Raw genomic sequence first — 25,074 nt, forward strand, 5'->3', positions numbered from 1 at the left:
AGTAATTGGTTAATGTCCCTGACCAGTTTTCTTCTCGGCTTTTCATCCATGGTGGAGGACGTCTGGTTCTTGGTGATGTTGGGTGGAGTTGTACAGATTTTGGGTCATATTAATGGTGAAATTATTTATCTTTGTGTCATTTTTTTACCTCGCAGAAGCCGGACATTTCACCCGGGGTGTGTAGACTTTTTATATCCACTCTACTTGAATGTACCGACGGTCATTACACTGCGGCTCCTGACAGCCGTTCAGGGATTGGCTGTGAATGGCGGTAATGATACAATAGGGGCGGTCATACCATTAAACCGGTCAATGGCCTCCTGGCGCAGCCCCCCTGTGATTCGACCATCGATTCTCTCGTATTCGTATCCTTCGTACTCCAGAAAATCCTCCAGCAAGTCCAGCATTTTCGTCATCTGGAACAACAAAATGGAAGCGGCGGCATTACTCATGGTGGGTAACATGGTGGCATTACTCATGGTGGGTAACATGGCGGCATTACTCATGGTGGGTAACATGGCGGCATTACTCATGGTGGGTGACATGGCGGCATTACTCATGGTGGGTAACATGGCGGCATTACTCATGGTGGGTGCCATGGCGGCATTACTCATGGTGGGTAACATGGTGGCATTACTCATGGTGGGTAACATGGCGGCATTACTCATGGTGGGTAACATGGCGGCATTACTCATGCTGGGTGACATGGCGGCATTACTCATGGTGGGTGACATGGCGGCATTACTCATGGTGGGTGACATGGTGGCATTACTCATGGTGGGTAACATGGCGGCATTACTCATGGTGAGTAACATGGCGGCATTACTCATAGTGGGTGACATGGTGGCATTACTCATGGAGGGTAACATGGCGGCATTACTCATGGTGGGTGACATGGCGGCATTACTCATGGTGGGTGACATGGCGGCATTACTCATGGTGGGTGACATGGTGGCATTACTCATGGTGGGAAACATGGCGGCATTACTCATGGTGGGTGCCATGACGGCATTACTCATGGTGGGTGACATGGCGGCATTACTCATGGTGGGTGCCATGCCGGCATTACTCATGGTGGGTGACATAGTGGCATTACTCATGGTGGGTGCCATGGCGGCATTACTCATGGTGGGTGACATAGTGGCATTACTCATGGTGGGTAACATGGCGGCATTACTCATAGTGGGTGACATGGTGGCATTACTCATGGTGGGTAACATGGCGGCATTACTCATGGTGGGTGACATGGTGGCATTACTCATGGTGGGTGACATGGTGGCATTACTCATGGTGGGTAACATGGCGGCATTACTCATAGTGGGTGACAAGGTGGCATTACTCATAGTGGGTGACATGGTGGCATTACTCATGGTGGGTAACATGGCGGCATTACTCATGGTGGGTAACATGGCGGCATTACTCATGGTGGGTAACATGGCGGCATTACTCATGGTGGGTGACATGGCGGCATTACTCATGGTGGGTGACATGGTGGCATTACTCATGGTGGGTAACATGGCGGCATTACTCATAGTGGGTGACATGGTGGCATTACTCATGATGGGTGACATGGTGGGTAACATGGCGGCATTATTCATGGTGGGTGCCATGGCGGCATTACTCATGGTGGGTGACATGGTGGCATTACTCATGGTGGGTAACATGGCGGCATTACTCATAGTGGGTGACATGGAGGCATTACTCATAGTGGGTGACATGGTGGCATTACTCATGGTGGGTAACATGGCGGCATTACTCATGGTGGGTGACATGGCGGCATTACTCATGGTGGGTGACATGGCGGCATTACTCATGGTGGGTGACATGGTGGCATTACTCATGGTGGGTAACATGGCGGCATTACTCATGGTGGGTGCCATGACGGCATTACTCATGGTGGGTGACATGGCGGCATTACTCATGGTGGGTAACATGGCGGCATTACTCATGGTGGGTAACATGGCGGCATTACTCATGCTGGGTGACATGGCGGCATTACTCATGGTGGGTGACATGGCGGCATTACTCATGGTGGGTGACATGGTGGCATTACTCATGGTGGGTAACATGGCGGCATTACTCATGGTGAGTAACATGGCGGCATTACTCATAGTGGGTGACATGGTGGCATTACTCATGGTGGGTAACATGGTGGCATTACTCATGGTGGGTAACATGGCGGCATTACTCATGGTGGGTGACATGGCGGCATTACTCATGGTGGGTGACATGGCGGCATTACTCATGGTGGGTGACATGGTGGCATTTCTCATGGTGGGTAACATGGCGGCATTACTCATGGTGGGTGCCATGACGGCATTACTCATGGTGGGTGACATGGCGGCATTACTCATGGTGGGTAACATGGCGGCATTACTCATGGTGGGTGCCATGGCGGCATTACTCATGGTGGGTGACATGGCGGCATTACTCATGGTGGGTAACATGGCGGCATTACTCATGGTGGGTGCCATGGCGGCATTACTCATGGTGGGTGACATAGTGGCATTACTCATGGTGGGTGCCATGGCGGCATTACTCATGGTGGGTGACATAGTGGCATTACTCATGGTGGGTAACATGGCGGCATTACTCATAGTGGGTGACATGGTGGCATTACTCATGGTGGGTAACATGGCGGCATTACTCATGGTGGGTGACATGGTGGCATTACTCATGGTGGGTGACATGGTGGCATTACTCATGGTGGGTAACATGGCGGCATTACTCATAGTGGGTGACAAGGTGGCATTACTCATAGTGGGTGACATGGTGGCATTACTCATGGTGGGTAACATGGCGGCATTACTCATGGTGGGTGACATGGTGGCATTACTCATAGTGGGTGACATGGTGGCATTACTCATGGTGGGTAACATGGCGGCATTACTCATGGTGGGTAACATGGCGGCATTACTCATGGTGGGTAACATGGCGGCATTACTCATAGTGGGTGACATGGTGGCATTACTCATGATGGGTGACATGGTGGGTAACATGGCGGCATTATTCATGGTGGGTGCCATGGCGGCATTACTCATGGTGGGTGACATGGTGGCATTACTCATGGTGGGTAACATGGCGGCATTACTCATAGTGGGTGACATGGTGGCATTACTCATGATGGGTGACATGGTGGGTAACATGGCGGCATTATTCATGGTGGGTGCCATGGCGGCATTACTCATGGTGGGTGACATGGTGGCATTACTCATGGTGGGTAACATGGCGGCATTACTCATAGTGGGTGACAAGGTGGCATTACTCATAGTGGGTGACATGGTGGCATTACTCATAGTGGGTAACATGGCGGCATTACTCATGGTGGGTGACATGGCGGCATTACTCATGGTGGGTGACATGGCGGCATTACTCATGGTGGGTGACATGGTGGCATTACTCATGGTGGGTAACATGGCGGCATTACTCATGGTGGGTGCCATGGCGGCATTACTCATGGTGGGTAACATGGCGGCATTACTCATGGTGGGTGCCATGGCGGCATTACTTATGGTGGGTGACATGGTGGCATTACTCATGGTGGGTAACATGGCGGGATTACTCATGGTGGGTAATATGGCGGCATTACTCATGGTGGGTAACATGGCGGCATTACTCATGGTGGGTGACATGGTGGCATTACTCATGGTGGGTAACATGGCGGCATTACTCATAGTGGTTGACATGGTGGCATTACTCATGATGGGTGACATGGTGGGTAACATGGCGGCATTATTCATGGTGGGTGCCATGGCGGCATTACTCATGGTGGGTGACATGGTGGCATTACTCATGGTGGGTAACATGGCGGCATTACTCATAGTGGGTGACATGGTGGCATTACTCATGGTGGGTGACATGGCGGCATTACTCATGGTGGGTGACATGGTGGCATTACTCATGGTGGGTGACATGGTGGCATTACTCATGGTGGGTAACATGGCGGCATTACTCATAGTGGGTGACAAGGTGGCATTACTCATAGTGGGTGACATGGTGGCATTACTCATGGTGGGTGGCATTACTCATGGTGGGTGACATGGCGGCATTACTCATGGTGGGTGACATGATGGCATTACTCATGGTGGGTGACATGGTGGCATTACTCATGGTGGGTGCCATGGTGGCATTACTCATGGTGGGTGACATGGAGGCATTACTCATGGTGGGTGACATGGCGCCACCTGTACAATCAGACGGTGGAATATGGAGGAACAACATTTTATCCCGGAGTAGATAAACTCAGCCCCGCCCCTTGCGGATTTAATTGACAACCAGGACCGGCCCTACCCTTGGTCTGGCTGGGTCCATTGCTTGTCCCTATACTAACCTAGACTGCCCCTATACTACCCTAGCCTGTCCCTATACTAACCTAGACTGCCCCTATACTACCCTAGCCTGTCCCTATACTACCCTAGCCTGTCCCTATACTACCCTAGCCTGTCTCTATAGTATCCTAGACTGCCCCTATACTACCCTACCCTGCGCCTATACTACCCTAGACTGCCCTTATACTACCCTAGCCTGTCTATATACTACCCTAGCCTGTCTCTATAGTACCCTAGACTGCCCCTATACAACCCTACCCTGCGCCTATACTACCCTAGACTGCCCCTATACTACCGTAGCCTGTCTATATACTACCCTAGCCTGCCCCTATACTACCCTAGCCTGTCTATATACTACCCTAGCCTGTCTCTATAGTACCCTAGACTGCCCCTATACAACCCTACCCTGCGCCTATACTACCCTAGACTGCCCCTATACTACCGTAGCCTGTCTATATACTACCCTAGCCTGCCCCTATACTACCCTAGCCTGTCTATATACTACCCTAGCCTGTCTCTATAGTACCCTAGACTGCCCCTATACTACCCTAGACTGCCCCTATACTACCCTAGACTGCCCCTATACTAACCTAGCCTATCTATATACTACCTATATATTGGAATCGCCATGGTTCTGCCCACAACCCCAAGGCTGACAAATGGCCGCACGCTTCTTCAGGCGCCATGGAGTGACAAGCTGGATGTGACGGTACTAACCGTCACTATGTGTGACGGATCACCCTGTCCCTGGATTGTAAACCCCTTTGTGTCATTTTCCTATGAGTTTGGGACATTGCACTTTTATTGCATTTTATTTCCTCTTTATTCATCCTCTGAACAAAGGAAGATGGCAGGACTCATGGCATTGAGTTAATGTAATGTAATGTAATGTTACAGCCCATCCCCCCCCCTCCTCCTGTTCCTGTGTCTAAGTGTGTGAATTCATGATACAGACAATAGCCTGAGCTGGGCTGGAGACATCTCTCCGCAGGGGGTGTGTATTAAGACTTGCAGTTTCAAATGTACAAATGTTCAGTTCTCATTGGTTGTTGGTTGGTCCTTATCTCATCCCCCCCCCCCCCTGCAAGGCTAAGGGGAGTGCCCCTTAGCTGTGTGTAACTGTCTGTCTTGGAATGTAATAAACAGTTCCTGTTTTTACCCTCAACTCGGAGCTTTGTCTAGTTTTTGGAGGGGGATTTATTATACAGAAAGCCGTTCGATTGTTTGGGGCTCTCTTTGGATGATTATTTGTATGCTGTGTGCTACAGGGGTAATTCGTACATGCTGCAAAGGTGGTACATCCACTAAACGGCGGTTTCATTCCTATTTACGCTGAGGTTCGTAACAATTGGTGGCAGCGGTGGGATGAGTCCCACCGCCCAGAACAGCTACCGATGCAGTATGAGGAGCTGAAACGGATTACCCTCAAAAAGTTATTGCAACGTAGAGGACGACCAGCAGGTAATTTAAAGAAACGAGAGATTATTGCTCAATTGTTGGAGATGGATGCAGCACAAGAAAGGGAGAGAGCTAATGTGACCGGCATCTTGGATTTAACACCCGAGGAAATACAATTTAACCGGGCAGTGCAAATAAGGCTGGCACATTTTGGCCCCAACCCTACAGCTGATATTGTGGAACGAGTGCAAGCAGCGGTAACAGCCCAACTGCAAGGAAGAGGAGCGGCAGCAGCGGAGGTACCCCATAATAATGTGGGAAGAAAGAAGGTACCTTTTGCTGCGTTTAAAACTTTTGTGAAATCTGAGGGGGAGATTGATGGATTTTTGGCAGACTTTGAAAGGCAGTGTACCTTACACAGGGTGCCCACGGACGAATGGGTCACCATCCTCTCTGGGAAATTGTCCGGCCGGGCCAGCGATGCTTTTCGGGCCATCCCAGAGGAGGACATTATAGATTACCAGGCCGTTAAAGATGCCCTGTTGGCCAGGTATGCAGTAACGCCAGAAGTATACCGGCGGAGGTTCAGAGAGACCCCCAAGCAAGCCAGTGACTCCTATATGGAGTGGGCATGCAGAGTACACCGTGCAGCAACCCACTGGATGGCAGGATGCCAAGCTGTATCTGGGGAGGAGATCTTACAAGTGTTTATGTTGGAACATTGCTTCAACAAGTTACCTGCCGGGGTAAGAGAATGGGTCCGGGACCGTAAACCCTCCACTTTCCCGGAAGCCGCTCGATTGGCAGATGAATATACAGACGCTCGTAAGCTGTATGATAATGTGCCCAAAGCTCCTGCCAGGGTGGAATACCGACAAGCAGCACCCACCAATACTACTATTTACCAGGCTCCAGCACACCGCACCCCGGCTTTGCCTGAAACCGACAGCTATGCCCAGCCACCCCGTTTTAACTCCAGGGATTATTCGCAACCCATCCGGTGCTTTGGATGCAAACAGCTTGGGCACAAAAGGCCGGAGTGCCCGTTGAACACAGCCAACCAGGCGCAGTCATGGAGACGGCCAGCCGGCGGAAATCTACGCAACTACCAGCCTGCTGCTCACTGCATTGAGCAGGAGGAATGTCGGGGCGTCCTCCATGAAGCAGACCCGGTCCAAGCCGTCCACTATTACCATGGCCACAGGCAGCAACAACCTAGCCTCAGACCAATGCTCAAGCCCCGGATTACCAATCTTGGACCACCCTTACCACAGAGAGGGGGGGACTCCTCCAACTCGCAGGCACGCAGATACCAATCCCGCAGTGGGGTACAGTGCTACAGGTGCAAGCAGGTTGGGCACTACCAACGAGACTGTACCCAGAGCAGGGACCAAGCTGCATGGATCCGACCAGGGTCACCCCCTCCAGTAAAGACAACGGTCCCCTACTATCACGCAGAGGCTCCCCCAGTCATACCAATATTCAAACCCACCGAGATGCAATTGGGTACCCTTCACGAAGCTGACCCAGTGAAAGCCGCTACAGAGAACCGCCAGCACCATTGCCAATCTGTCCAGTTAAACGGAAAGCCTGTGCGAGGTCTCCGAGACACGGGAGCCACTCTCACTTTGGTCAAGCGACATTTGGTCCCAGATGCCGCCCGAACTGGAGGTTCAGTAGTGGTACGGGTAGCAGGGGGAGGGGTGCACCAGATACCCACTGCGAGGGTCCACTTGAATTGGGGTGCTGGGTCAGGTATGATTGATGTGGGGTTGATACAGGAGCTCCCCACCGATGTCTTACTGGGGAACGACCTAGGCCACTTGACCTCAGCGTTCCTGCCGGTCCAGATCCCGGGCCCACATCACGGAGACCTACTTACATTCTGAGGTCCAGATGCTTGAATGTTTGGATGGAGTGCGGTCATATGGGATAGGTTTTGGTTTGGGAGGGGAGGGCCATGGCAGATTTACTTGGAACTCCCTGGATTGACTCTTTGGGACTTGTTACCTGACTAATTCAGGCACAGACCAGTTGGAGGTCTAGTACCTGGATTAGTCTACCTTTGGGGGGAAGAGATGTGACGGTACTAGCCGTCACTATGTGTGACGGATCACCCTGTCCCTGGATTGTAAACCCCTTTGTGTCATTTTCCTATGAGTTTGGGACATTGCACTTTTATTGCATTTTATTTCCTCTTTATTCATCCTCTGAACAAAGGAAGATGGCAGGACTCATGCCATTGAGTTAATGTAATGTAATGTAATGTTACAGCCCATCCCCCCCCCTCCTCCTGTTCCTGTGTCTAAGTGTGTGAATTCATGATACAGACAATAGCCTGAGCTGGGCTGGAGACATCTCTCCGCAGGGGGTGTGTATTAAGACTTGCAGTTTCAAATGTACAAATGTTCAGTTCTCATTGGTTGTTGGTTGGTCCTTATCTCATCCCCCCCCCCCCCCCTGCAAGGCTAAGGGGAGTGCCCCTTAGCTGTGTGTAACTGTCTGTCTTGGAATGTAATAAACAGTTCCTGTTTTTACCCTCAACTCGGAGCTTTGTCTAGTTTTTGGAGGGGGATTTATTATACAGAAAGCCGTTCGATTGTTTGGGGCTCTCTTTGGATGATTATTTGTATGCTGTGTGCTACAGGGGTAATTCGTACATGCTGCAAAGGTGGTACATCCACTAAACGGCGGTTTCATTCCTATTTACGCTGAGGTTCGTAACACTGCATATGATGCGTTTTGCTGCGATCGCAGTGACAGTCGTGGGAGAATCGCAGGTGTGCCTGGGCAAGGAACACAAACGTGTCACTAATACAGTCCTGTAGATGTTGCTGGAGAATGACATATGAGAGCGATTTCTGGCGACAGACGTCGGTGTATTCGGTATTATTGTGTCCTCCCACAATTCCCGGTACCTGAGAGAAGATGAGAACTCGGTGTCCTCCCACAATTCCCGGTACCTGAGAGAAGATGAGAACTCGGTGTCCTCCCACAATTCCCGGTACCTGAGAGAAGATGAGAACTCGGTGTCCTCCCACAATTCCCGGTACCTGAGAGAAGATGAGAACTCGGTGTCCTCCCACAATTCCCGGTACCTGAGAGAAGATGAGAACTCGGTGTCCTCCCACAATTCCCGGTACCTGAGAGAAGATGAGAACTCGGTGTCCTCCCACAATTCCCAGTACCTGAGAAAAGATGAGAACTCGTTGTCCTCCCAAAATTCCCGGTACCTGAGAGAAGATGAGAACTCGGTGTCCTCCCACAATTCCCAGTACCTGAGAAAAGATGAGAACTCGGTGTCCTCCCACAATTCCCGGTACCTGAGAGAAGATGAGAACTCGGTGTCCTCCCACAATTCCCGGTACCTGAGAGAAGATGAGAACTCGGTGTCCTCCCACAATTCCCAGTACCTGAGAAAAGATGAGAACTCGTTGTCCTCCCAAAATTCCCGGTACCTGAGAGAAGATGAGAACTCGGTGTCCTCCCACAATTCCCAGTACCTGAGAAAAGATGAGAACTCGTTGTCCTCCCAAAATTCCCGGTACCTGAGAGAAGATGAGAACTCGGTGTCCTCCCACAATTCCCGATACCTGAGAAAAGATGAGAACTCGGTGTCCTCCGTCCTTCAGCTTCTTCAGCATTTTCTGCAGCAGCTTCAACTTCCCCGAGGATTCCACTAAAGAGCTTCCGTCATAAGACCCGCCCGGCATCACCGGCGCCACCTGTGTGCGGAAATCAGGAATGCACAAGAAGGTGAGGAGTACTCCTTTATCTGGTGCTTTTCTTTAATGTGGAAGGCGCGGCACAGCCAATCGCAGAGCTGACTGACCGGAGATCTGTGACCCCATTCATCTGCCAATCAGATCTATCATTCTACTGAGATTCAGGGACCCCGACCAGACAGCATAATCAGAACTTCTCTATAGACTGTCTGTTCCTGGACCCGCCCATCAGCCTGGGATTGGACATCCCTCCCCCCCTCAGCCTGGGATTGGACATACTTCTACCCTCCCCTCTCAGCTGGAGATTGGACATCCCTCCCCCCTCAGCCTGGGATTGGACATACTTCTACCCTCCCCTCTCAGCTGGAGATTGGACATCCCCCCCCCCTCAGCCTGGGATTGGACATCCCTCCCCCCCTCAGCCTGGGATTGGACAAACTTCTACCCCCCCTCTCAGCCTGGGATTGGATGAACTTCTATCCCCCCCCCCCAGCCTGGGATTGGATGAACTTCTATCCCCCCCCCCCGGCCTGGGATTGGATGAACTTCTATCCCCCCCCCCCCAGCCTGGGATTGGATGAACTTCTATCCCCCCCCCAGCCTGGGATTGGATGAACTTCTATCCCCCCCCCCCGGCCTGGGATTGAAGATACTTCTGCTCTATCCATGGAAACATGGATAGATTGATGGAGACATGGAGGGAAGGATGGATGGAGACATGGATGGATGGAGATATGGAGGGATGGATGGATGGAGACATGAATGGATGGAGATATGGAGGGAGGGATGGATGGAGACATGGAGGAAAGAATGGATGGAGATATGGAGGGAAGGATGGATGGAGACACGGATGGATGGAGACATAAACGGATGGAGATATGGAGGGAGGGATGGATGGAGACATGGAGGAAAGGATGGATGGAGATATGGAGGGAGGGATGGATGGAGACATGGAGGAAAGGATGGATGAAGACATGGAGGGATGGAGACATGGAGGGATGAAGACATGGAGGGATGGATGGAGACATGGAGGGATGGATGGAGACATGGAGGGAAGGATGAATGGAGACACGGATGGATGGAGACATGAATGGATGGAGATATGGAGGGAGGGATGGATGGAGACATGGAGGGAAGGATGGATGGAGACATGGAGGGATGGATGGAGACATGGAAGGAAGGATGGATGGAGACATGGAGGGAAGGATGGATGGAGACATGGAGGGATGGAGACATGGAGGGATGAAGACATGGAGGGATGGATGGAGACATGGAGGGATGGATGGAGACATGGAGGGAAGGATGAATGGAGACACGGATGGATGGAGACATGAATGGATGGAGATATGGAGGGAGGGATGGATGGAGACATGGAGGGAAGGATGGATGGAGACATGGAGGGATGGATGGAGACATGGAGGGAAGGATGGATGGAGACATGGAGGGAAGGATGGATGGAGACATGGAGGGATGGATGGAGACATGGAGGGAAGGATGGATGGAGACATGGAGGGATGGATGGAGACATGGAGGGAAGGATGGATGGAGACATGGAGGGATGGATGGATGAAGACATGGATGGATGGATGGATGGATGGATGAAGACATGGTGGGAGGGATGGAGACATGGAGGGAAGGATGGATGGAGACATGGAGGGAGGGAGACAGGGATGGATGGAGACAGGGATGGATGGAGACATGGATGGATGGAGACATGGAGGGATGGATGGATTGGGGGGGTTCTCACCGTAGCAGTAGTGGGCAGGAGGAAAGGGTGATTGCAGCATTTCTTCAGCTCCATGACGACGTTGAGAAGGGAAATCCGCCGTCCTCCTCCCTCACATCTCATCGCTTCAACATTCCCAGTCACAATGTACTTATAATACTTCCTAAATCAGGAGGAGAATGGAAGAGAATGGAGAAGAATGGAGGAGAATGGAAGAGCATGGAGGAGTATGGAGGAGAATGGAGGAGAATGGAGGAGTCAGTATCAGTAGTAGTGTCAGTTTGTATCAGTCTGTATCAGTTGATGTTGGTATCAGTGTCAGTAGGTATCAGTGTCGGTCAGTCGGTATCAGTGTCAGTCGGTCATTGTCAGTTGGTATCATTCGGTATCAGTGTCAGTTGGTAACAGTGTCAGTCAGTATCAGTTGGTATCAGTGTCAGTTGGTATCAGTGTCAGTCGGTATCAGTGTCAGTCGGTATCAGTTGGAATCAGTGTCAGTTAGTATTATTGTCAGTTGGTATCATTGTCAGTCGGTATCAGTGTCAGTCAGTATCAGTTGGAATCAGTGTCAGTTGGTATCAGTGTCAGTCGGTATTAGTGTCAGTCAGTATCAGTGTCAGTCGGTATCAGTGTCAGTTGGTATCAGTGTCAGGCAGTATCAGTTGGAATCAGTGTCAGTTGGAATCAGTGTCAGTCGGTATCAGTTGGAATCAGTGTCAGTTGGAATCAGTGTCAGTTGGTATCAGTGTCAGTAGGTATCAGTGTCGGTCAGTCGGTATCAGTGTCAGTCGGTCATTGTCAGTTGGTATCATTCGGTATCAGTGTCAGTTGGTAACAGTGTCAGTCAGTATCAGTTGGTATCAGTGTCAGTTGGTATCAGTGTCAGTCGGTATCAGTGTCAGTCGGTATCAGTTGGAATCAGTGTCAGTTAGTATTATTGTCAGTTGGTATCATTGTCAGTCGGTATCAGTGTCAGTCAGTATCAGTTGGAATCAGTGTCAGTTGGTATCAGTGTCAGTCGGTATTAGTGTCAGTCAGTATCAGTGTCAGTCGGTATCAGTGTCAGTTGGTATCAGTGTCAGGCAGTATCAGTTGGAATCAGTGTCAGTTGGAATCAGTGTCAGTCGGTATCAGTTGGAATCAGTGTCAGTTGGAATCAGTGTCAGTTGGTATCAGTGTCAGTAGGTATCAGTGTCGGTCAGTCGGTATCAGTGTCAGTCGGTCATTGTCAGTTGGTATCATTCGGTATCAGTGTCAGTTGGTAACAGTGTCAGTCAGTATCAGTTGGTATCAGTGTCAGTCGGTATCAGTTGGAATCAGTGTCAGTTGGAATCAGTGTCAGTTGGTATCAGTGTCAGTCAGTATCAGTCAGTGTCAGTTGGAATCAGTGTCAGTCAGTATCAGTTGGAATCAGTGTCAGTTGGAATCAGTGTCAGTTGGAATCAGTGTCAGTCGGTATCAGCATCAGTCAGTATCAGTTGGAATCAGTGTCAGTTTGAATCAGTGTCAGTCAGTATCAGTTGGTATCAGTGTCAGTCGGTATCAGTTGGAATCAGTGTCAGTTGGAATCAGTGTCAGTTGGTATCAGTGTCAGTTGGTATCAGTGTCAGTCAGTGTCAGTTGGAATCAGTGTCAGTCAGTGTCAGTCAGTATCGGTTGGTATCAGTGTCAGTCGGTATCAGTTGGAATCAGTGTCGGTTGGTATCAGTGTCAGTCAGTATCAGTTGGAATCAGTGTCAGTTGGAATCAGTGTCAGTCGGTATCAGTATCAGTCAGTATCAGTTGGAATCAGTGTCAGTTGGAATCAGTGTCAGTCAGTATCAGTTGGTATCAGTGTCAGTCGGTATCAGTTGGAATCAGTGTCAGTTGGAATCAGTGTCAGTTGGTATCAGTCAGTATCAGTTGGAATCAGTGTCAGTCAGTATCAGTCAGTATCAGTTGGAATCAGTGTCAGTTGGAATCAGTGTCAGTTGGTATCAGTGTCAGTCAATATCAGTCAGTGTCAGTTGGAATCAGTGTCAGTCAGTATCAGTCAGTATCAGTTGGTATCAGTGTCAGTCGGTATCAGTTGGAATCAGTGTCAGTTGGAATCAGTGTCAGTCGGTATCAGTGTCAGTCAGTATCATTCAGTGTCAGTTGGAATCAGTGTCAGTCAGTATCAGTTGGAATCAGTGTCAGTTGGAATCAGTGTCAGTTGGAATCAGTGTCAGTCGGTATCAGTATCAGTCAGTATCAGTTGGAATCAGTGTCAGTTGGAATCAGTGTCAGTCAGTATCAGTTGGTATCAGTGTCAGTCGGTATCAGTTGGAATCAGTGTCAGTTGGAATCAGTGTCAGTTGGTATCAGTGTCAGTCAGTATCAGTCAGTGTCAGTTGCAATCAGTGTCAGTCAGTATCAGTTGGAATCAGTGTCAGTTGGTATCAGTGTCAGTCAATATCAGTCAGTGTCAGTTGGAATCAGTGTCAGTCAGTATCAGTTGGAATAAGTGTCAGTTGGTATCAGTCATTGTCAGTTGGAATCAGTGTCAGTCAGTATCAGTTGAAATCAGTGTCAGTCGGTATCAGTCAGTATCAGTTGGAATCAGTGTCAGTTGGAATCAGTGTCAGTCAGTATCAGTTGGAATCAGTGTCAGTTGGAATCAGTGTCAGTTGGTATCAGTCATTGTCAGTTGGAATCAGTGTCAGTCAGTATCAGTTGGAATCAGTGTCAGTTGGTATCAGTGTCAGTCGGTATCAGTTGGAATCAGTGTCAGTTGGAATCAGTGTCAGTCAGTATCAGTTGGTATCAGTGTCAGTCGGTATCAGTTGGAATCAGTGTCAGTTGGAATCAGTGTCAGTTGGTATCAGTGTCAGTCAGTATCAGTCAGTGTCAGTTGGAATCAGTGTCAGTTGGAATCAGTGTCAGTCAGTATCATTTGGTATCAGTGTCAGTCGGTATCAGTTGGAATCAGTGTCAGTTGGAATCAGTGTCAGTTGGTATCAGTGTCAGTCAGTATCAGTCAGTGTCAGTTGGAATCAGTGTCAGTCAGTATCAGTTGGAATCAGTGTCAGTTGGAATCAGTGTCAGTTGGTATCAGTGTCAGTCAATATCAGTCAGTGTCAGTTGGAATCAGTGTCAGTCAGTATCAGTTGGAATCAGTGTCAGTTGGAATCAGTGTCAGTTGGTATCAGTCATTGTCAGTTGGAATCAGTGTCAGTCAGTATCAGTCAGTATCAGTTGGAATCAGTGTCAGTTGGTATCAGTCATTGTCAGTTGGAATCAGTGTCAGTCAGTATCAGTTGGAATCAGTGTCAGTTGGAATCAGTGTCAGTTGGTATCAGTGTCAGTCGGTATCAGTCAGTATCAGTTGGAATCAGTGTCAGTTGGAATCAGTGTCAGTTGGTATCAGTCATTGTCAGTTGGAATCAGTGTTAGTCAGTATCAGTTGGAATCAGTGTCAGTTGGAATCAGTGTCAGTTGGTATCAGTCATTGTCAGTTGGAATCAGTGTCAGTCAGTATCAGTTGGAATCAGTCTCAGTTGGAATCAGTGTCAGTTGGTATCAGTCATTGTCAGTTGGAATCAGTGTCAGTCAGTATCAGTCAGTATCAGTTGGAATCAGTGTCAGTTGGAATCAGTGTCAGTTGGTATCAGTGTCAGTCGGTATCAGTCAGTATCAGTTGGAATCAGTGTCAGTTGGAATCATTGTCAGTTGGTATCAGTCATTGTCAGTTGGAACCAGTGTCAGTCAGTATCAGTTGGAATCAGTGTCAGTTGGAATCAGTGTCAGTTGGTATCAGTCATTGTCAGTTGGAATCAGTGTCAGTCAGTATCAGTCAGTATCAGTTGGAATCAGTGTCAGTTGGAATCAGTGTCAGTTGGTATCAGTCATTGTCAGTTGGAATCAGTGTCAGTCAGTATCAGTCAGTATCAGTTGGAATCAGTGTCAGTTGGAATCAGTGTCAGTTGGTATCAGTCATTGTCAGTTGGAATCAGTGTCAGTCAGTATCAGTTGGAATCAGTGTCAGTTGGAATCAGTGTCAGTCGGTATCAGTGTGTTTCGGGTAAGAAAAAAAAGTGAAATGCGCACTGCGGGTACAAATCACACCTAACACACACATATGAGGTAACAAAAATAAGGAGAAAGTCGGGGTTGTTGAGGCCAATTGGGAGAGGGAAAACCAGGATGCAAACAATTAAAATAAAACAGTTTATTGAAATATAATAAAAGGGATACAAAGAGGGAAATCCCCCAAATATTCACAGCACAGAAATACATCCCTACTAAGGGAACAATGCATGCTTCAAGCTGATGGTAACGAAGTCTTTGATGGTATTCGGTTTGAACCCCTACTTTCTCCTTATTTTTGTTTTCGCATATATTTTGGGGCATGGGCCAACCTCCACAGAAATTTGTTACACACATGTGAGGTATCGCTGCGATCAGGGCCGGTGCTACCACTAGGCAAACTAGGCAGCCGCCTAGGGCGCACTGCCACCTAGGGCGCAGCCATGGCCAGTGCCACATTCCTCTCCTGTCACCTCCTAATCCCTAGTAAATTTCACCTCTAGTGAGGGGGGGCAGTGCATGCAGGAAGGGGCATGTAGGGTTGGGGGGGGTGTGTATATGAAGGGGGGTGTAGGGTTAAAGGGGGGCAGTGTGTATGGGAAAGGGGTGTAGGGTTAAAGGGGTGTAGCATTAAAGGGGGGCAGTGTGTGCAGGAAGGGGGTGTAGCTTTAAAGGGGGGAGTGTGTGCAGGAAGGGAGGGGGGCAGCGTGTACAGGAAGGGGGTGTAGGGTTAAAGGGGGGAGTGTGTGCAGGAAGGGAGGGGGGCAGCGTGTACAGGAAGGGGGTGTAGGGTTAAAGGGGGAACGTGTGTGCAGGAAGGGGGGTGTAGCGTTAAAGGGGGGAGTGTGTGCAGGAAGGGAGGGGGGCAGCATGTACAGGAAGGGGGTGTAGGGTTAAAGGGGGGATTGTGTGCAGGAAGGGAGGGGGGCAGCGTGTACAGGAAGGGGGTGTAGGGTTAAAGGGGGGAGTGTGTGCAGGAAGGGAGGGGGGCAGCGTGTGCAAGAAGGGGGTGTAGGGTTAAAGGGGGGAGTGTGTGCAGGAAGGGAGGGGGGCAGCGTGTACAGGAAGGGGGTGTGGGGTTAAAGGGGGAACGTGTGTGCAGGAAGGGGGGTGTAGGGTTAAAGGGGGGAGTGTGTGCAGGAAGGGAGGGGGCAGCGTGTACAGGAAGGGGGTGTAGGGTTAAAGGGGGGAGTGTGTGCAGGAAGGGAGGGGGCAGCGTGTACAGGAAGGGGGTGTAGGGTTAAAGGGGGGAGTGTGTGCAGGAAGGGAGGGGGCAGTGTGTACAGGAAGGGGGTGTAGGGTTAAAGGGGGGAGTGTGTGCAGGAAGGGAGGGGGGCAGTGTGTGCAGGAAGGGGCATGTAGGGCTGGGGGGGAGTGTGTATATGAAGGGGGGTGTCGGTTTAAAGGGGGGCAGTGTGTATGGGAAAGGGGTGTAGGGTTAAAGGGGGTGTAGCTTTAAAGGGGGGCAGTGTGTGCAGGAAGGGGGTGTAGCTTTAAAGGGGGGAGTGTGTGCAGGAAGGGAGGGGGGCAGCGTGTGCAGGAAGGGGGTGTAGGGTTAAAGGGGGAGTGTGTGCAGGAAGGGAGGGGGCAGCGTGTGCAGGAAGGGGGTGTAGGGTTAAAGGGGGGAGTGTGTGCAGGAAGGGAGGGGGGCAGCGTGTACAGGAAGGGGGTGTAGGGTTAAAGGGGGAACGTGTGTGCAGGAAGGGGGTGTAGGGTTAAAGGGGGGAGTGTGTGCAGGAAGGGAGGGGGGCAGCGTGTGCAGGAAGGGGGTGTAGGGTTAAAGGGGGAATGTGTGTGCAGGAAGGGAGGGGGGCAGTGTGTGCAGGAAGGGGGTGTAGGGTTAAAGGGGGAACGTGTGTGCAGGAAGGGAGGGGGGCAGCGTGTGCAGGAAGGGGGTGTAGGGTTAAAGGGGGAACGTGTGTGCAGGAAGGGAGGGGGGCAGCGTGTGCAGGAAGGGGGTGTAGGGTTAAAGGGGGAACGTGTGTGCAGGAAGGGAGGGGGGCAGCGTGTACAGGAAGGGGGTGTAGGGTTAAAGGGGGAACGTGTGTGCAGGAAGGGGGTGTAGGGTTAAAGGGGGGAGTGTGTGCAGGAAGGGAGGGGGGCAGTGTGTGCAGGAAGGGGGTGTAGGGTTAAAGGGGGAATGTGTGTGCAGGAAGGGAGGGGGCAGTGTGTGCAGGAAGGGGGTGTAGGGTTAAAGGGGGAACGTGTGTGCAGGAAGGGGGTGTAGGGTTAAAGGGGGGAGTGTGTGCAGGAAGGGAGGGGGGCAGTGTGTGCAGGAAGGGGGTGTAGGGTTAAAGGGGGAACGTGTGTGCAGGAAGGGGGTGTAGGGTTAAAGGGGGAACGTGTGTGCAGGAAGGGGGGTGTAGGGTTAAAGGGGGAATGTGTGTGCAGGAAGGGGGTGTAGGATTTAAGGGGGCTGTATATACATAAAGGAGAGTGTAGGGTTAAAACGGGGCAGGAAAGGGGGCAATGTGTGCAGATTTTTATTTCTTTTGGGGGGGGGGGGTCTTGCCTGGGGTGCACCGGCCCTGGCTGCGATGGTCAGGAGCGGGAGAATTTATCCGGGGGGGAAGGTTATGGTAGTCAGATACGGCTTCATGGAAAAGAAATATATTTTTTTTATTTTACTATTTTGGCCAGTTTTCCTTTTATAATGAAGAAAACTCCCGGAGATCCGGAGCATTTCCCAGCGATCCGTCCTGATCCCCCCGGACACACAAAGTCCCTGTGATGGTCTCTACAGATTTACTAACATGTCAGAGTTACATAATTGTGCTCAGGCATTACCGTTTATTTGGGGGGGGGGTAAAAACCCCGAAGCATGCAGGCAGAGTTCCCCATTGGATGGAGGAGTTTGGAGTCACTTACTTCTGCATGGGGCTGAGCTCCACTCGTACTATCAGTTGGTTTTTGGGTGGAATGCTCTGCAGGACATCGGCTTTCAGCCGGCGCAGCATGCGAGGGGCCAGCAGGCCGTGGAGTTTCCTGATTTGTTCTTCCTTGGAGATATCGGAATATTCTTCCAGGAATCCGTCCACATCGCTGGAAGGAAAACATCGGAGATGGCAGACAGGTGGCGCTAATGATGGTGTGCACACAGCACAGTAACCCATAGCAACCAGCAGCCTCCAATAATGAGATCTGATTGGGTTCATGCACCCGGGGGAGGGGGGTATTCTGCTAAAGCAGGAGGAGTAACTGCAGTGTTTTGGGGGATCTCAGTGCTGCTGGTCTCCTCCGGACTCTTTCAGCCACTTCCTGTGCTTTCTCTCCAGGCTGCTCAGTGCTCTGAACCGGGGGGGGGGGAGGGGGTTGTAGGGGATTTACTAAAGGCAAATAGGCTGAGCACTTTGCAGGGGCGGTTCCTCCAGAGATTAATAAATGGGGAGGAGCTCTGCTGACTTCCATCATCCAATCATCTGCAAGCAAAAAGTATTTTTTTTCCCATGCATGTGATTGGATATTCATTTCAAAGTGAAGGTTCCCCTCATTTACTAAGCCCTGGAGGAACTGCCCCCTCTATGTACCTTTAGTAACCCCCCCTCCCCCTGTGCCAGGGCAATGTGTAAGGCACAGAAGCACATATGGAAGACAGCCCGCCCCCCCCCCCCCCCGGGACCTTCATGGCGGAATCACCACCATCATAATAGATCAATTCTCCGCCTCTCATGTATTATCTCTTCTTATCAGTGTCCAGCAGGGGGCCGTCACTCTGGCTCTATAGTGTTATTATGGGGGTCCTCATGGCCCACTGGGTAAGATGTGGGTGCCACAGTCCCCTCCCCGCTTCCCCCCCACTCAGCTGCCACCAGAGGACTGCCCTCCCCCCTGCTTCCCCCCGACTCAGCTGCCACCAGAGGACTGCCCTCCTGCTTCCCCCCCCACTCAGCTGCCACCAGAGGACTGCCCCCCCTCAGCTGCCACCAGAGGACTGCCCCCCTCCCCACTTCCCCCCCACTTAGCTGCCACCAGAGGACTGCCCCCTCCCCTCTCCCCCCCACTTAGCTGCCACAAGAGGACTGCCCCCCTCCCGCTTCCCCCCCCCACTCAGCTGCCACCAGAGGACTGCCCCCCTCCCCGCTTCCCCCCCACTCAGCTGCCACCAGAGGACTGCCCCCCTCCCCGCTTCCCCCCCACTCAGCTGCCACCAGAGGACTGCCCCCCCTCAGCTGCCACCAGAGGACTGCCCCCCTCCCCGTTTCCCCCCCCCCCTCAGCTGCCACCAGAGGACTGCCCCCCTCCCCTCTTCCCCCCCCCTCAGCTGCCACCAGAGTACTGCCCCCCTCCCCACTTCCCCCCCACTCAACTGCCACCAGAGGACTTCCCCCCCCAGGCTGATTCCCCCCAGCCTCCCCGCATGTACATTGACCACACACAGGCTGCCCCCCTCTCCCCTCCCCTTTGTGCCCGACAAAGACCGCACTGCCTGTGCCATGCCGGTGCAGATGGGGGCGGGGCCTGTTGAGCTCCCCCCTGTTCCAGGCCTCGTGGGTGTGGTCTATTCTGGACTCATTGGTCGGCTTTGGTTTATAATGAGGAGAGGGGCCTTTTGTATAGATGGACCTGAGTGTGCCTCTCTCGTCAGGAGTCTTGCCCCTCTGGGGGGAGAGGGGGAAGGAGTCAGGTCATTCCTCTTCGGGAGGGGCCCATATGGCACACTAAGGACACTCTCAGCCCCAAATCCAATCGCTGTCCCAGCCCTGCAGACTTCACCTCCATAATATCTCTATAATGTAATGAATGAACCCACCAAGCTCCTCCCTCCCATCCCGCCTCCTCATGGGCGGGCCTCTGACCCGTTGGCACTCCTATCCATGTGGAGGTCAGGATGAAAGGACTTACTTGAACCTCTCCGGGGTGAGGAAGCTGAGAAGATTGAAGAGTTCCTCCAGGTTGTTCTGTAGCGGGGTTCCGGTCAGCAGAAGTTTGTAGCGGATCTTGTAGTCATTTAACCCCCTGAAGAGCTGGAAAATATCATTATAAGATAAAAAACGCATCAGAAGATCGCAGAGATCGACCTCGCAGCTGCTGGTGGGACATTCCCCCATCCCCCACCCCTTACAGGGCCCCTCACCTCTGCGTTTTTTGGTTTGGGAGACTTCAATGGAGAATCTGCAGAAAATCATGCGCTGAGATTTTACCGCCGTTTGTGATTTGTAATCCACCCAACAAACGCAGGAAAAAGCACAAAAATGGGTAAAAAAAAATCGCCTGCAAAAAACAAAATGCGTCGGAGAAAGGGAGGGAACGCAAAGTGCGGAGGCGGGACACCGGCCTCAGGGAGGAATACTCTGCAGAGATTTTCAGCCATTGCCATTATTGCTTAAAATATAAAATCTGTTGATAAACTTGTTCCTAATAAAGTGATTGGATAGAAAAATGATTTATAATAAACAAGTTCTACTTCCCGCCTCTGGAATGATATCACACATAGCGCCCCCCATCCCCCCTTTTCAATGTTTCTTTACCAATGGGTAATGCGCCCTCTACAGGAGTAGACTAGGCAGTGAAAGCTTTCACTTGACATGCCTATAGGGGCCGTCCTATGCACATAACCCCTCACACACTCAGTTTTGTAGAAAGCAGTGAAAGAAAACACAACCAACCCCAGAACAGAGGGGCGGGAGCTGCGTCTGTCAGAGGACTCAGAGAAAATAATTTTACGGTAAATTCTTACAAAAATCCAATTTCCTGACAGACTCCATGGCAGCATACGTATCGGGTTTGGCCCCGCCTCCAAACCTACCCATAGGACCTCACTCCCATAAATCTTTGCTCCTGTTCAGCACACGTGTTCTTTTTTTGTCCTCCAAAGGATTACCTGATATCCTACCTGAAGATGGATTCCGGGTGATGGATGGCTCTACCAATCGGGTATGGAGCTCTCCAATAAGCCCCAGCTGCTGCGGGGTATGGAGTAGGGGCGAAGATGTATGCAGCCTTGGCCAAAAAGCCCAGCTGCTGCGGGTGGCCGGTACCCTAAGAATGAGATAAGTCCGGTGTGTGCATCCATCCCTGGTGATCTGCGGTTCGTGAGTACAAAGTCCTCCATGGCAGCTATTTTGTTTATATTATTGCTCATGCTAGTGCCTTTATGTCTTACCTGGTTTTCTCCTGCTTTCCCTGGTGGCTAGTGGTCCGGGGCCGGTCAGCGATTCACTTCCTGACCGGCCTCCGGTGCGCGCTACTGCGCATGTGCGGCGCCTCGGGAACGAGGCTTGGTTCTCGCGCATGCGCAGTGTAAGCACGGCGCATGCGCAGTAAGCTGGCGTCGGTGGCGATCGCTGATGACGTCACCAGGCGCCATATTTAAACCCCAGAGCTGTCAGCAGTGTTGTGTTTGTACACACTGCTGATACTGGGTGTTACACATACGAAAATGGTTCGTTTTGTGGTCGTTTTGCTGTGCGCTGCCGCTCTGCCTGCTAACCTTGGTTCCTGGTGAGTACTGGCCCCAGTTTGGGAGCACCACCCCCCCCCCCCCCCCGCTTTGCTGGTTTTTCTGACATGCTGTCCGGCTCATTCTTGTAGGTCAGCATCAGAATGGAAGCTACTTTGCCCTCCGGTGGTCAGCCCGCCCCTAACAGGTATTTGGGGCTTCTTGGTGGGGTTGTGGGTTATAGGGGGTGGGGGTAGGAACTCAAGTGTTCCTAGCTTCCTGTCTGTTTTTTCTGTTTTTTCTCTTGTTTACAGCCCTCCTCGTTCAGAGACTAGGCACTCTTCTCAAAGAAGTGAAAGGCGCTCGAGCTCTCGCCACCGGCACTCTACAGGAAAGTCCCGTTCGGGCTCACATCATCGTAAAGCGTCTACTTCAGCCAGCCACGCACGGAGACCTGACAAAGCAGGTTGCAGGGGCTGTGGCGCTAGTGTCCCGGAGAGGAAGCTTTTCTGTGACAGATGTTTCTCCCAGGCTGCGGGAGAAAGGGATACTTCCGATCAACGCATTGAGGCTTTGGTCAAGAGAGTAGTAAAGGACTCTTTGGCAGAGATGGGTGTCAGTCGTTCTCAAGACACTGCAATGGCTTCCCCAAGCCCTTCCCCTGTAGCACTCCAGGTACAGGAAGATTTCGAGTCGGCCCACACAAGCCATCAGTCGATGCTCTTGTCAGGTAGCGACTCTGAAGATGAGGATCCCTGCCTGGGTTTTGAATATACCTTGGTGCCTTCCCTGGTTAAAGCGGTCAGAGAGACCTTAAATTGGGAAGAGTCAGCTGTTCCCCCTCCCAAGCAGAAGAAGTACTTTAAACAGCTCAATAAGGAGCGTGTTAATTTTCCCTTCCTGGGAGAGTTGGGTGAAATTATCTTGGAGGAGTGGAGAAAGGTGGAACGAAAGAATTCCTTAGTATCCAAGATGGCTAAACTTTACCCCTTCAAAGAGGATGATGTGAAACATCTTGAGTCTCCTCCTCTAGTTGACGCAGCAGTCATGAGACTGGTCAAGCACGTGACCCTTCCCTTAGAGGATACGGTCTCATTTAAAGACCCGTTGGACCGAAGGATGGACTCCGATTTGAAAAGAATCTACCTTACAGCAGGTATGGCCTGTAAGCCAGTCCTGGCTTTAGCCGCTCTATCCAAAGCCATGGAGTCTTGGGCTGATGTGGTAGACGAATCGGTCAGATCGGTGTCGGAGGAGGTGTCCAGAAGCGCTCCAATCCAGGAGCTTAGGCTGGGCGCGTCGTTCCTTGGGGAGGCTTCCATAGACCTGATCCGTCTATTGGCAAGGGTTATGCTGTCCTCGGTCAAAGCTAAGAGAGCTCTTTGGCTCCGCCCTTGGGTTGCGGATCCGGCATCAAAGCAAGTTTGGTGCCGTATTCCCTTTGAGGGGTCCTCCCTTTTCGGGAATAAACTTGACGAGGCCATAGCCCGGGCTACAGGCGGTAAGTCTGGGTTTCTTCCCCAGGATCGGCGCCAGTTCAACGTCAAGAAAGGACAGCCTACCAGAAAATTTGTTCCTGACCGGGCCAGGGAAGCTCGTTCTTATAGACCTGGTCGGGAGTTCAACCGGAACTGGAGATCCAGACAGTCTTCCAGGAAGACGACAAAGAATGTCTCCTCGGGGGACCGTGAGCCCACTAAGTCCTTTTGAAGGTGGGCCCGCTCAGACATGTCGGGTGGGTGCGCGTCTACGCTCCTTCCGGCATGTCTGGGCGGCTTCGATTCAGGACCCCTGGGCCGTCAAGACGGTGTCCTCAGGTCACAAGTGGGTCTTCAAGGAGAGGCCAGGCTCAAGGTTCCTGCCTACTGCCATACCATTCCTAGAAGAAAGGCGTCAGATTTTGTTTTCTTACGTCGAAGCTCTCATTGCTCAAGGGGCTGTCATCTCCGTTCCAGAGTCCGAGCGAGGCCAAGGAATATATTCTCCGCTCTTTCTGGTCCAAAAGAAGAACGGATCATGGAGACCAGTAATAGATTTGACCTTCTTGAACAAATTCATAAAAAAAGAAAGGTTCAAAATGGAGACCCTGTTGTCCATACAGCAGTCAGTCCAGCCGGCAGATTGGATGGTGTCCATCGACTTGAAAGACGCCTACTTTCATGTCCCTGTGGACGAAGATTTTCAAAGGTTTCTCCAGTTCGAAGTGGGAGGATTACATCTTCAGTTTATCTGTCTCCCATTCGGGCTCTCAACATCTCCACGGACCTTTTCAAAAATCTTATTGGCCGTGGTAGCCCTACTGAGATTGAAAGGTATCCGTCTTCACCACTATTTGGACGATCTCCTCCTGTTGTCCCAAGACAGAGACCAACTATTAGTTCATCTGGAGCAGTTCGTGTCCACTCTCCAGAAGTTTGGCTGGTTACTCAACAAGGAGAAGAGTCACCTGATTCCAACTCAGTCCCTGATCTACTTGGGCGCTCTGTTCGACACAGAGAGGGCGACTATCTCTCTTCCAGAGGAAAAAATAGGGACACTTCGAGACAGGATTCGCTTTGCCCTCTCATCCTCTCATCTTCAGGCACGTCAATGCCTGAAGGTGATCGGGACTATGGTCGCAGTAGTCCCCATGGTGAAGTGGGCCCTGTGGAGGATGAGACCCTTTCAGAAGGGATTCCTTCAGCAATGGGATACGTGGCATCTGGATCAACGCATCTTCTTAACCCCTTCAATGAGAGCGAGTCTCCCCTGGTGGTTGTGCAGAGACCACCTGCTGAACTGCCACTCTCTGAAGCCAGCTCCGTGGTTAGTGGTTACCTCGGATGCCAGCAACATAGGCTGGGGTGCCCACTGTCTGTCGGAGGTGGCACAGGGCAGGTGGGAGTTTTCCACTCGAGGAATAGTATCCAACATACTAGAACTCCGAGCAGCATTCCAAGCTCTTCGGGCTTTTTCTCACCTGACAAAAGACCAACCTGTCATGCTGCGTCTGGACAACACCTCAGCAGTGGCATACATCAGGAAGCAAGGGGGAACACGCAGCTGGTCCCTATTGAGGGAAGTGGAGCCGATTATGTCCTGGGCACAGAAAAATCTCTCGAATCTTTCAGCGGTTTATGTTCCAGGAGTCCAGAATGTCAAAGCAGACTTCTTGTCCAGAGTGGATCTGGACAACAACGAGTGGTCCCTTCACAAGGAAACGTTTGACTGGATCCTAACATTGGGGCTCTCTCCAGAGGTAGACCTCTTCGCCTCCCCCTGCAATCACAAACTGCCGAGGTACTATTCAAGATTCAGAGATCCACAAGCATCAGGGATAGATGCACTCTCGGATCAGTGGAGATTCCACAGGGCATACGCCTTCCCACCAATTCCGATTGTGTTACAGTTTCTTCGGAGACTCAGGTCGGAGCCAGTGGAGGTAGTGGCGGTGATTCCCTTCTGGCCGAACAGGCCATGGTTTCCCCTTCT

At 51.4% G+C, this 25,074-nt stretch overlaps 1 protein-coding gene across 1 annotated transcript in view; it reads right to left on the reverse strand.

Annotated features, from left to right (window-relative positions):
* LOC309561683 (chromodomain-helicase-DNA-binding protein 5-like) overlaps window positions 1-25,074 on the reverse strand; it is a gene marked incomplete at both ends in the record, with an annotated part of 114,839 nt that overhangs the window by 20,693 nt on the left and 69,072 nt on the right. Inside the window, 5 exons of the mRNA XM_082265671.1 lie at window positions 299-416; window positions 9,320-9,451; window positions 11,199-11,340; window positions 18,093-18,266; window positions 20,067-20,188. Coding sequence (XP_082121797.1) covers window positions 299-416; window positions 9,320-9,451; window positions 11,199-11,340; window positions 18,093-18,266; window positions 20,067-20,188 — 688 coding nt within the window. The remainder of the gene's footprint in view (window positions 1-298; window positions 417-9,319; window positions 9,452-11,198; window positions 11,341-18,092; window positions 18,267-20,066; window positions 20,189-25,074) is intronic.

This window comes from Pelophylax lessonae (assembly GCF_965119305.1).
Source record: "Pelophylax lessonae genome assembly, chromosome: 8".
NCBI lineage: Eukaryota > Metazoa > Chordata > Amphibia > Anura > Ranidae > Pelophylax > Pelophylax lessonae.